A 13280-nucleotide genomic window follows, 5' to 3' on the forward strand; every position below is an offset into this window, starting at 1 on the left:
CACCGTGGGCTTGGGTTGCCGTGGGTTTGGCTTTGTTAAATTATTATTATTATTTTTTTTTTCAGATTTTAGTTCAAATTTTTTTTGGGCTTTTTTTTTTTTTGTTGTTGCTTGAAAGTAGAACAGATATATATATATATATATATATATATATATATATATATATTTTTTTTAATTTGAGGGTGTTCCTAATTTTTGATTGAGGGCTCGGAGAATGGGTGAAAAATGGGTAGGGGGGGCCGGCTGTCTAATGTTGGGGGGCCCATTTATTTTTTCTTCATAGTCTAATGGAAATTTTTTTTTTTTTTTTTTTTGGCAGGGGCCACGCCCCCCCCCCCCCCCCCCCCCCTTCATTCATATTCGATTATCCTCAATATAATATGTAAGGATTAATACATCCCATGGAGATAACGAAAGGGCACATACATCTCATTAATGGTCATTATATGTTATGACCATTAAAGTTTTAACTAAATATTTAGACAATTAATCACATAGAGAATAGTTGCATTGAAAACAATTTCAAATATATGCAAATGTCATGAATGATGTCACTTTAATTATCTAATAAGAAAGTCCTCTTCAGCAAAGCTTGTAAAGTCTTACCCAACGCAGCCAGGCCTATGTCAAAAGAGTTTGAAGGTCTTATGCTATTATTTAATAATAAAAAGAAAATAAAATGATTGTTACAAATCTAGATAGCGTATCAACGCATTATTATGTTTATAATGTTATCTATCAATTGGTCTTTTGGTGGAAGCAAATTCAATATACCCACAATTCAATTACTATAATATAAACTAATAGGCCAATAAATTAAGATTTAATTAAACTTGGTCGATTCTAAGCATCACAGTTTTAATTTTTTTAAAAAGAATAACAAAATATATTATGAAATACACAATAGTGGTTTATCAAGCTAGGTTAGATGAATTAACTCACCTATACTTAAAATTTATTAGTGTCTTAATCTGATAATAAGTACAATCATCATAAAATGTGTGTCATAGATTAAAATCTTATCACATCTATATATAAAAAAATAAAATAAAATAAAAAGCTAGAAGAATTAAATTAACTTAGGTTTCAACTTTCAAGTCCCATGCATGCATCAACATTTTATGGCTATCAACCTGCAATGAATGAAACTTATTAAGGAAACTTCTTTTACTTTTTTGCAGTATTAGGGAATAAGACAGCAAACATCTTTTAAAGCTTTTTATTATGGTAGTGTTTAAAATTAAAAATTAAAAAAAAAAAAAAATCAAAGCCGAGCCTAGTTGAGTCAGGTCGAGTTGAGCTGAGCCGAGAAGGGAGGAGTGGCTTGAATAGGAGGCTAAGGGGTTGGTCATATTGTTATGGAGTTGTCTTTTAGTGGTGGTGGTGAGGGTATCGTGTTCATGTGCGCAATGCACAGCTTGGGTTGGCCACACCAACCACTCGCCATTGGCAATGGGACCCGCACACCTTCCCTTCCTCGTCTATAAGCCAACAATAGAGGCTTTCGTTGGGACCCAACCCAGGAACGAAAGCTCGTTGATTAGGAAATAGGGTTACGGGCACCCACACCCACACCCACACCCACACCCACACCCACACAGGCATCTTGTGCTTCTTCTAATCTTCTCTTCTGTTCTATATATGTCATGCAACTTGGCGTGCCATACTATTGTGAATTGTCATGTGATGTCAAATCACAAAACTAAAGTTTAAACCCCCCCCCCCCCCCCCCTTTTTTTTTCTTATCTACTTTTATTTAGATAATTACATATATACGGTTTTTGTGTATTTTGGTTTTTTATAAGGTTTAATGACTGGACATGGCAAGTGGCTTAAGAAAGGAAACTTCGATTTTTCTTGTACCAAAAAGAGAAATGGGGGGATGTCGACATATAGTTTAGAGGATGTAACAAATTAAACTTATATTTTATTTTAAGTAGAGCGATATTGCGTTTGAAGTTTAGTTCATTCCCTTATTAATTTGGTACATCTTTTAAACTGTAGAATTTAATGTGTAATTACGTTAACCTCAATTTCCTATTACATTATTGCTAAAGGTTTTATTGGCTAAAAAGATTTATACTTTTATCTCAAGATGGATTGATTTTTAGTGTTAACAACTTAACATCTAGTAATCCATGGTTCGATGCTACTTGTGTACAACTGCATTTAAGGTTTGGTCAATGTATTGGCTTGGCACACCTTAAATGTGGTTTTTTGGCAACCACTTGATACCTAAAACCTATAGTAGTTGTTTCTAAATATATAAATAAATATATATATATATATATATATATATATATATTTAAACCTTCTTTAGTAGTTAGAACGAAAAAATTTCTGTCATTGGGTTTCAAAAGAAAATGGTACAATTATGAAGTAGTATCACCAACACATCAAAAGTAGAACATTAGATGTTGGGTGGTTCAATTAGTTAATTTTATTGTCACCAAATTAGGGTTGACCTTTGTTTTCTAGTCCATACACTCAATTTATGTTAAAGGGTCATGCTAAGGAGTGTTTTTAGGGCAATTGTTACCAATACATTTTAAGAAAATTTTGACACAACTTTTATAGGAAATGAAAAAGGTTGTCAAAACATTAATTACTTTTTTTTTTTCCTTTTCCCATAAAAACTTTATTCAATTTGATTATTAATCATTACCCTAAGAGCACCCGTTAGCATTTCTCTATGTTAAATACTCATGTATTTTTTTAGTTTTTCACATAATAATTATAAAAAAAAAAAACACTTTGGTTTTTAACTGTTTTTGGAGTAATAAAAAAGATCCAATATATTTATGGGGATAGATCACACATAGTGGCGGAGGGAGGGGAGGAGCTAGGGTGACTTTTGAACAAATCCCCTCCCTTATGTATTTTTCAAAATAAATAATTTTTTTTTATAAATAAAATAAAAAAAATTAACAGCACACTCCTAGGAATTTATAAAAATATGCAACATATTAAGTAAATAATTAATGCATCATTTTTCTCTTATTAATCTTATGCCATATATAGCCCATTAAATAAAATGTATTTAAAATATATTATTGACATTCAATAAATTTATATAATAATTAATGCATTATTTTTTCTCTTATCACTCGTATACCATGCATAACTCATTTAACCAAAGTATATTTAATATATATGTTTCTGGAAATAAAAAGGTAAATATTTTTAATATAATTCCTCTTTATATATATTTATTAAAAAAAACAATTTTTGCTTGTTATTTAGAAAATAGAGCTATTGACATTATATTTATAGTTTTTTATTTTTTTAAAGAAATGATAATTGTGGATTTCGGGGTTGAGAGTTAATATGATTAAAATATAGTTCATAATATACAAACTAACTCTATGAAAATAAAATATATTTGAGTTTTTTTTTTTTTTTTATACAGTTGACCCCTCAAATTTTTTTTTTTAACTCGTCACTTGTATTTGGCATGTTGTACACCTAAGATGTCCAAAGGCCCTAAGACTCATTCCAAAATTATGCACATGAGCATTATTAAAACAAGGTAAATATAAGCAAATTGTGAGCCGTCTCTTCTTTTATGTATACATACCAAATTAGCATAATATATGCATTTGCATGTAGTGTTTAGACTTTGCTAATAAATTTTCTTTATTTAAATTGATAATTTATTATAAAAAATATTTGATGCTAACTGAACTATAAGACTCAAATATAGGTAATTTTGGTATTCATTATAATGTATTTTGTCCCTAATAAAAACATTTGTTTAAAATAATCATTAATTTTTAAAATTGATTGGATGAGAAATAAAAGACAAGTAAATTAATACATGAAGCACACCCTAATCATAAAAACACCATAATTAACCTTCACATCTAAGTTTCTAAACTCCAACGATGACTACCATATCTAAAAAAGTGAGCTTTCTTTATCAGTTTTTCTGTCCAATTCCAACCCTGCATTCCAGCATGGAAATCCCCGCCAACCTAAAAAAAACGCAAAGAAAAATTCAACCACCTGAGACTGTGAGATATATGTATATATATATTAAAAGAAAAAAAAAGGAAAAATTAATTTTGATAAAAGTACCTCACCTTCCCCTCAAACTCCTAACCATGCTTCTACTCAGCTAACCGAACGTTCATTTTGGACGTGACACGTCAGCACGCTCTAAAATTTGCCACGTAATAACTATGCCCCACTTGTACGGACAAGCCACCTCGATAGGCTTCACAATATAAATACCCCCATTTCTCAAAACGCCCACAACTGTGTGAGACACAAAATCCAAACACACTCTCTGTTTCTCTCCCTCTCTCTCTCTCTCTCTCTCTCTCTCTCTCTCTCTGAGTCCGTAATATCGGCCGGTAAATAACATAGTTAAAGTTTCGGTTTTTTGGGGAATCGTTGTTACTGTGAGATTAAGATATAAAGATTTAATAGATATGTTGATGGCGGCTGGGCCAGCTTCACCGACCGATCGAGCGGCGGCGTCACCGGTGGCGGCGGCGGGGCCGGCAATGATCCCGATGCAGAATCCGATGATGATATCGGACTCGTTCGCCAGAGACGCGATTCTCGCGTGGTACCGTGGGGAGTTCGCGGCGGCGAACGCGATCATCGACGCGCTGTGCGCGCACCTGACTCAGTTGGCTGGCGCCGGAGTCGGAGGGGTGGCGTCGTCGGAATACGACGCGGTGTTCGCTGCAATACACCGCCGGAGGCTGAACTGGATCCCGGTGCTCCAGATGCAGAAGTACCACTCCATCGCCGACGTTGCGGTCGAGCTCCGGCGAGTCGCTGCCCCGAAGAAAAAGTACGATACGATCAATGAACAGGATCACGCGGACTCGAACGCCAAGGCCGAGACGAAGAAGAGCGTGGAGGTGAAGGTGGCGAAATTGGATGAGCAAGATCAGAAAGTCGAGGAGGAGGAGCAGAGTGAGAAAATCGACGAGAAAGTGACGGAAAGTGATGGAAATGTCGGACTTGAGCTTGGTGAAGAAGACGATTCCTCACCGGATAGCGATATCACCGATTCAGGTAAGTGTTTTTATTTTTATTTTATATAATTATAATATAATTATATATATAATTTTTTAATTATTTGTTCTCAATTTTTATTGTGAAAGCGCAAATTTTTATGTTTTATTTTATGTGGCTCTGATGGTTTTTGTAAATTGTAGCTAATGTTGACTCGGAGGTGTAGGATCCGTAACGGTACAGCGAAATTCCGCAACAAAATCAGATTATTTTTACTAAGTCAGTTATAAAAAGTAAAAAACACCTATATCTTCGTTTTTAGGCACGCTTGGAAATTAGCTAACCGTTTGGTTTCCGAGAAAATAGTAGGAAATGAAAAAGATGCGGCCTTTAAATCGGACACTTTTATATTTGGTAGCTGAGATTTTTTTTTTAATATTTTATTTTATAAAAAAAAATCTCAGAAAAGTAGAGCTGTACGCCTTTAGCTGACTTGAGGTTGTACTGTTTTATTATTTTGAAGCTTGGAAAAAACGTTTTTCGCTTTTCATAGCGTCCAGAAAAATTTATTTGATTTTGATTCAATATTCAAACTCCGCCTGCGAATTTTTCCTGCTTTGACATTGGAATTCAACGGCGTCGTTTGACAAATTGAATTTTTTTTCCATTTAGGAAAAAAGAAAAAAAAGACGAATTAAAAATAAAAATAGAAAAAACAGAGAGAGAGAGAGAAATAATAAATAATGATAATAATGTGGTGATATCGTCCCGAGGTTTAAGTGGGGTTTGAGAAAATCGAGGTGAAACGTATAGACTTTTGGGTGCAATCTGGTGTGTGACAGTTAGTTTCGGTAGTAGCGAATACCATCACGTGGTGCAATGCAGGGCCTCGAGATGTGTGTAAATGATTTTATTTATAGGCGGCGTGCGATCGCAGCCGTTGGATTTTAATAGCTTTTACGTCACGGGTTGTGTGTGTGTGTGTGTGTGTGTGGTGGAAGAGTGTGGTGGGTAGTTGGGGGGCTTTGACCAAAGCCATGTTAATTTAATGACAAAATGGGACCCAACTCGGACCGAGCTAGCTGGGTTAACTCAGTTGGTGGTCACTTTAGGTGAACGATCCAATGATGGTGGAGGAGGGTAGTTTCAATGACAATTTGATGGTGTTTGGGATGCCGCGTATGATTACACTACTGCAAAATTATTAGATATTCGTGAGAGAATAATATTAGGAAATAGTTAAAAATGGGATTAAAATTTTCTTAAATTGATCGATTACCTGAACTCATAATACTGGGTTTGTTTGTTCGTGTTCCAGCATTAAAAAAATTCACGAAAAATTCATAATTGCATGAAAATTAGTCAAAAGTTGCCGACTCAATTGATTTGGAATTGATACCTTTTTTCTCTCTCTCTCTGATTAATTAAATCTATGATTATATTCACTGTTAATGTATGAAGACACAGTATTAGAGTATAATAATTATCTGTGTACGTTTGTGTTGCTTTTGTTTGTTGTGGTGTCCTGCCTTTTTTGGCACTTGGTAGATGGGGGTATAGTGGGCGGGACAGTGGGTTTTTTTTTTTTTTTTTAAAGAACCAGCTTTGCTGTGTTTGGCAGCAAACAATGTTCCAACTGTTGAGGGAAGCAATAAAAAGGGTCAGTGCTAATTTTTAAATAGTAGTCTGATAAGGAACGTGAATTTTATGGGGAAATTTTTATGTGATAGTACTGAGTACTGACAGAGAAATGAGACCCAAAGTAGAACAGAATCATTAGGATTAGCTGTATTTTCATGCGCTGTTTAAGCAACAAAAACAGGTGTGGAAATATATAATTGTTAATTAATTTATTGTTGTCATGAATTTTAAAATGTCCTTTGAGGAAGGGAAGTGGCATGCATTTATATCTGCAGGGGTGGCGTCAAGGTGGTCCCAGGTTGACTTAAATTTTTTTTTTTTTTTATATATAATAATTTAAAAAATTTTATTTATCTATCCCTAAAAAAAAAAAATTGGGAACACCTGTAAATTTTTTTTTTTGTATGCCAATAAAATTAAATTTTGCTCTATAATTTATTCTATATTCAGTGAATAAATAATTGCTTAGTTGTGTAAATTGAAAGAGATGTAACTTATAGCATTGATAATGAGATTATCATGCAATGATTTCAAAATATGAAACGCGTAGAAGGTAATTATAAATTTTATGTATTTGCATGTTTTTTTTTTTTTGGTCAATATATGAATTTATCTTTTTATTAGATTGTGTAATTTATACTTCTTAAGAAATACCCTGAAAAAAATTCCTAGAGACGCCACGCCACTGTATATTTGGTTAACTTGTAGAAATTCATTTACTTGCATTTAAGGTATTTGCCTTCACAAACTAAATACTAAATTATTAATGAAGGGTATTAAAGGCTTGATTAACTAGGTTTCACTTTGGACTTTGGAGTATCATTGCCCGTAAAAGACAAAAGTAATTATATTGATTATTGATCACGCTCATTACATGTTAGGTCCTCCCTCCAACTTTTTTTGGCAATTTATGAACATGTTTGATTGCAGCATTTTATGCTACCAGAATGGTTTGTGTTTTCACTAATTCATTTTTAATGTGCCTTCATCGTTATTACTCTTACTATTATCCAAGAAAAAAAGGTTGCTTTCATTGTTTTGGCAAGTGGCAAGCTCAAAGTGAGTGTCTCTCAGATAAAGTTTGTTATAGTGAGAGTCTGGGAGTCTTTTCCAACAGTGAACACTGAAAATTGCTTGAGCTTGCATTAACTTCTGTAGGTGGTGAAAGATTTTCGTAACAATTTTTCTTGCATAGAAGTCGTTATCGCACTGACTTTTGTTACATTTACACCAAGTTATCCCCAACAAAACATTAATTAACAATTGATTTTTTAAATTTTATTTCCTTTCATATATCTATTTCTTTGATCAGTTATTGTTAACAAATTTTTGATCCTAAGTTAGTTGTAATGCTTGGAAATACAGGTTCTCAAGAAGTGCAGCCTGCTGTAGAGAACGTGGACTTATGTTCTAACCATGAAGACTGTGAGGCACGTCCCTGCCAGATCAAGTTGACAAAAGGTTTCTCAGCCAAGGAGCCAGTGAAAGGGCACATGGCGAGTTCTTTTTTTCACAATTTGATTCACGTTCTTTCCATAGAGAACATGCAATTGAAAGAGTTTGGTTGATGATATCCTGTAGTATATATGCTTTAAAAGTAGAGCAGCAGGCATTTACTGATAGACGAATGATTGCAACTGGCAGGTGAATGTTGTGAAAGGACTAAAGTTATATGAGGACGTCTTCACTGATTCAGAGCTCTGTAAGTTGAATGACTTTGTTAATGAACTCCGCGCAGCTGGGCAGAATGGAGAACTCCCAGGTGATTCAAAGCCTCATCCTTGGGACTATTGTAATTGGCTTTTGATTGACTTTATGTGACTTCTCTAATTGAATCATTTGTATTTAAGATCAAGATTTGAGATCATAAAATTATCTTGCAAAGAACCAACCCAAAATTAGCTGGGATTTGACACTTAAATGTGTTGAACTAAGGCCATATAAGCTTAACTAGAGGCAAAGAAAGACTTTGAAGCTTGATATAAATCTGTGCAGTCTTTTTTAACACTGCCTTCTTTAGCATGATGGTTAAAGAAGCTTATCTAGCAAATGGATGATAATTGCTGAAATTTATGGTACACAAAATCTGACTGAATCTTCCTCATGTGCAGGTGAGACCTTTATTTTGTTCAACAAACAGGTGAAGGGCAACAGGAGAGAGCTGATTCAGTTTGGGGTTCCAATATTCGGGCAAATGAAAGAGGAAGCAGCAAGCAACAATCAAACAAGTAAGACTTCTATGATCTAATTGATTTGTTTTGCTTTGTCAAACTTGTGATGTGGTCCTAAAAATGAGAATAGTTCACTGTAACTTATAGAAGACTTGATAATTTATTTATTTTTGTGTTTACAGGCCATATAGAGCCAATTCCAGCTCTTCTCCAAGGTGTCATCGATCACCTTCTGCAGTGGCAACTAATTCCAGAGTACAAAAGACCAAATGGTTGCATCATTAACTTCTTTGAGGAGGTATTCCTATATCTAGCAGCCCTGTCATGTTCACTCCTGTGTTATAGTTTATAGAACATAGCTGCAAAGAGGGCGCTTCATGACATTTGGTCTGTGTTGTAAGCCTTGATTTTTAATTTCAGTACCTTCTAAATAGAGCAACAGCTGAAATCACAAATATCTATTTGTATAGGGGGAATATTCACAGCCATTCCTGAAACCACCCCATTTGGACCAACCCATCTCCACTCTTCTCCTCTCTGAATCAACAATGGCTTTTGGACGTACTCTTGTGAGTGATAATGATGGAAACTACAAAGGGCCACTCATGTTCTCTTTGAAGGAAGGGTATGTACTCAAAATTCTTTGATTTGTTTAACACATTTGGAATTCATGGTTCAAATTCAGAGAGATTGAGCTCATGGCATTTGGCATTTCTAATAGCAGAATGATAAATGAAAATTATCTATGGCCTTCTTTCTTCCTGAACATCTTTATGCTGTAAGTTCAGTCAAATTTGTATCTTCAATATCCTAAGATAAAGTACATCCAAATGAGCTAGACATTGGCACCTTCGTTGCCAATTTGCTTAATCCAACACCACTGAAGTTTACTCAGCCAAGTTAGCAATATCATATTCACACCCTGTAGTATTTATATCACCAACAATGTTTATCTCTTGTGCAACTAATTCTTACTGACCAATTCTATGATAAAATCTGCAGCTCTCTTCTGGTCATGAGGGGAAACAGTGCTGACATGGCTAGACATGTCATGTGCCCTTCTCCTAACAAAAGGACCAGCATCACACTCTTCAGAATTCGCCCGGAGTCCAATCAATGCCAGTCCCCAACCAGTCCTTCCATGACTGGTGCCATGACTCTCTGGCAACCAGGCGTTCCAAGCCCATATGCAGTCCCAAATGGAGCTCTCAATGGCTATGAGACAACGGACGTGATGTCCAGATGGGGAGTTGTTCGTGCTCCAGTGGTCATGTTAGCACCAGTGCGCCCTATGGTGTTGAGCCCCCAAAAGCTTCCTCAAGGTGGCACTGGAGTTTTCTTGCCATGGACTGTGGGATCAAGAAAACCTGCAAAGCATCTTCCTCCACGTGCCCAAAAAGGCCGTCTTCTTGCCTTACCTCCTCCTGTTGAAACTCATGTCACAGAGTCTGCTTCTGAACCAGGCATCAGTGTTTGAGGAAAATTGGTGGGAAAGAAGTAAGTCTGTAGCAGCCCTATGTCCAGAGCAATATGAATCAGCAAAAGGTAGAACTCATGTTTGCTTACTTGCTTTTGAGGAGTTTCTCTTGTTGTAACAAAAGGAGAAAAGGGTCCAGGTGCTGTTAGAGGAGCTTGTTTTATTTATCACAGTAAAATTAGGCTCTAGTGGTGGTCTCAACACTTTTTCTTGAATGCCAATCTTGGTAGAGTTTTAGAGGTAGTTCAGCTTCAAGTATGAGGGGTGTGAATTGGGTCAAGTTAGAGGCGAAATTTTGTATTATTGCTTATATTTTTCCTTTTCACAGACTAATCAAATCACTTTCTGGTTGTGTTGTTCAGATTTTCCTAGTTCTCTTTTGGATGTGTGAACTAGCCTTTGTGAATGTTTTATTGATTTTTGGATTAGATTATTTGGAGTACTGACCTCAATTGCAGTCACAATTCTCTGTGCTAATGACGCTCATATTGTCCTCCCTCTTTGTTTTGCTGTGGTATTTAAGTTTGTGCAGATAAATACTCACTGGTTCTAAATTCTAATCCTAAATCAGCTATCAGCATATCTGAAAAGTCATCCAACTTCTGAGAATCTGATTCCCTGTGAATTAAAGTGAAATAGTAAGCCTGAGAGACGAAAATAAAATGTTTTTTGTTTACTGCAGGCTGCAGCCAGCAAGCTTAATATCATAACTTTCTAAAATAAAAAAAAAAAAAAAAAAAATTTAATAATTATCTTCATTTCTCTACACAGTATCTACCTCAATGAATGTGTGTACAGAAGGAAAACTTGCCAAGTATAGGCATGCTTTAACATACCAAGTTAGTCATTAATCATAATATTTACCAATGGTGTTCCCAAGTGCTTAAAAAGTTGCAAACAGGTAATGGCGACAGCATTAATCATAAAGATCACCAAAACCCGAATGACATAAACATGCGTAACTTAGTCCTAAATCCAGATCAAAAGAATGGATGCATGGCTTATTGACCTCATGAGCGGATAATTGAATCTTATCCATCAGTCTTTTCTTTTGAAGGCATCCTATGATTTATAACTAAGTTCAATTGTTCATCCCCGTTGAAATTCTTTTTAAATGGGTGGTTGCTTGCTTTTTAATTTTTATACTTAGCCTGCACAAAGTAAGGAACGATTAATTGCACCATTTGAGTAAAATAATCGTGTGTGTACATCAATGGAGGGTGACTTTCCCTTTATCAAACCCATAACCCAAAAAAACAAATCCCAGACCTCACTTTCTCATCACTTTCTCTCCCTCACCCCCTCACCCTTTCACCGCTACTCACTCCATACTTTTCCTATACACTATACTCTGCCTTATATACTTTTAATTTTTAATGGTTCTAACATTTTATAAAAGGGTCACACACTATCATAAAAAGGAGGAAGGAAAGGCTTGGGAGCATATTGTAATCCATACTTATATATACTTTTCCTATACTCTGCCTTATATACTTTTAATTGACAAAAAACTACAAAAAAAAAAAAAAAAAAAAAAAAACCCCTGCCATCAACTCTTTCATTCTTCATCCTTCTTCTTGTTCCACCACAGCTCCATCTTCTTTTTAAGCTAGAAGAAAAAAAAGATCAACAACTTAAACACCTTTTCTCCGGCACAAACAACATTCCCTTGAAGAATGTAAATCTAACCATCTTGATCATGGCTGGAAGAGAGTCGACGTTGAAAGAAGGGCTTGGGTGGAGCAATGGTAGTGGTGGTGGTGGGAGTAGAGGAGGAAGAGGGTGGAAATGGTGGAGCAGAGGAGGAAGATAGTGAAAATGGTGAAGGAGGCTTGGGAGGAAAGGTTAGAGGACGAAGGGTTCTCCAAAGACGAAGAAAGAGAGATAGACATGGTGATCGTCGATGATGAAAATTGAGGGCAAGAGCGGCTTAATGTATTTGGGGGCCGGCGAAAATTGATTATCTTATTTCAGATGCAAAATTATTATTAATTAACAAAAACTACGTAGAATTTTTTCTTTTTTTATAAATTTTATAAACAAAAAAAAATTTGACAAATTTTTTTCATATTTGTTAATATGGTAGATTGATAATAGTAAGTAAAAAAGTAGTATTAGTGGTGGATTTAGATGATTAAAAGTAGTACTAGTAAAAGTTTGCTAATTAAACTCTTATTATTATTCTTATTTTTTTTTAGAAGTACAACATTCACAATATTTTTTTACAACAAATCCTAGGTTTTTTTTTTCTTTGAAAATATCACTATAATTATTTTTTTGTCATCAATAACAGGTTGTAACAACCTACTACTTAGCATAATTGTAAAAGTGTTGTAAAAAATATTGTAGACGTTGTATTTTTCTCTATTTTTTATTTGTTTTTCATTTGATAAAAAAATATTATTTTATTTATTGATTATAAATAACCTTATTGGTTAAAATTTGGGGGCCTTTTTTTTACTTGGGGCCTTAGGCGGCCGCATTTCTTGCTCCACTGTTCAGCTGGCACTATTGGAGGGAGCTTTTTTTTTTTTTTCTTTTTTTTTGAAACTGTAGTAGCAATGGAGGCTGTGTCTCTACGTATATTTATAGAGTTTTTTACATGCTCGGGTGTAGGTGAGAGCAATTGTGGTGTGTGTGAGTGTGAAATAATGTGTGTTTGAGATGAGATGATGGTCGACTTCTGGTGGGCCCAGAGTAAAGTAATCATGTGTGTGTGAGTGAGTGATCGTGTGTGTGTGTGTGAGTGAGTAATCATGTGTGTGTGAGTGTACATCAATGGACTTGATCATCACCCATCAAACCTATAACCTAAAAAAAACAAAAACAAATCCCACTTCTCATTTCCTCCATCACTTTCTCTCCCTCACCCCTCACCTTTTCACTCCTTCTCCAACATTGTTTCCTCCGCCTTGTTCCGCTCTCGGGTCTATTTTTGTGGTTTGTTAATTCTTTTCTTTGGAGTTTTAGGAAGTTGTTTAGTCTATATAGATATAATTTATATTAGGTATTGGGGGATC

The 13280-nt window shown here is 35.1% G+C and overlaps 1 protein-coding gene across 1 annotated transcript; it reads left to right on the forward strand.

Annotated features, from left to right (window-relative positions):
* The first annotated feature begins 4276 nt into the window (after positions 1-4276).
* On the forward strand, positions 4277-10621 carry LOC126710573 (RNA demethylase ALKBH10B-like). Its single transcript, XM_050411102.1, has 7 exons — positions 4277-5031; positions 7978-8108; positions 8257-8374; positions 8724-8840; positions 8966-9081; positions 9254-9408; positions 9786-10621. The coding sequence occupies exons 1-7, from the start codon at positions 4434-4436 to the stop codon at positions 10258-10260; spliced, it is 1710 nt and encodes a 569-aa protein (XP_050267059.1). The 5' UTR covers positions 4277-4433; the 3' UTR covers positions 10261-10621.
* The last annotated feature ends 2659 nt before the right edge of the window (positions 10622-13280 follow it).

The sequence above is a fragment of the Quercus robur genome, chromosome 12 (genome assembly GCF_932294415.1).
Source record: "Quercus robur chromosome 12, dhQueRobu3.1, whole genome shotgun sequence".
In the NCBI taxonomy this organism is placed as follows: Eukaryota; Viridiplantae; Streptophyta; class Magnoliopsida; order Fagales; family Fagaceae; genus Quercus; species Quercus robur.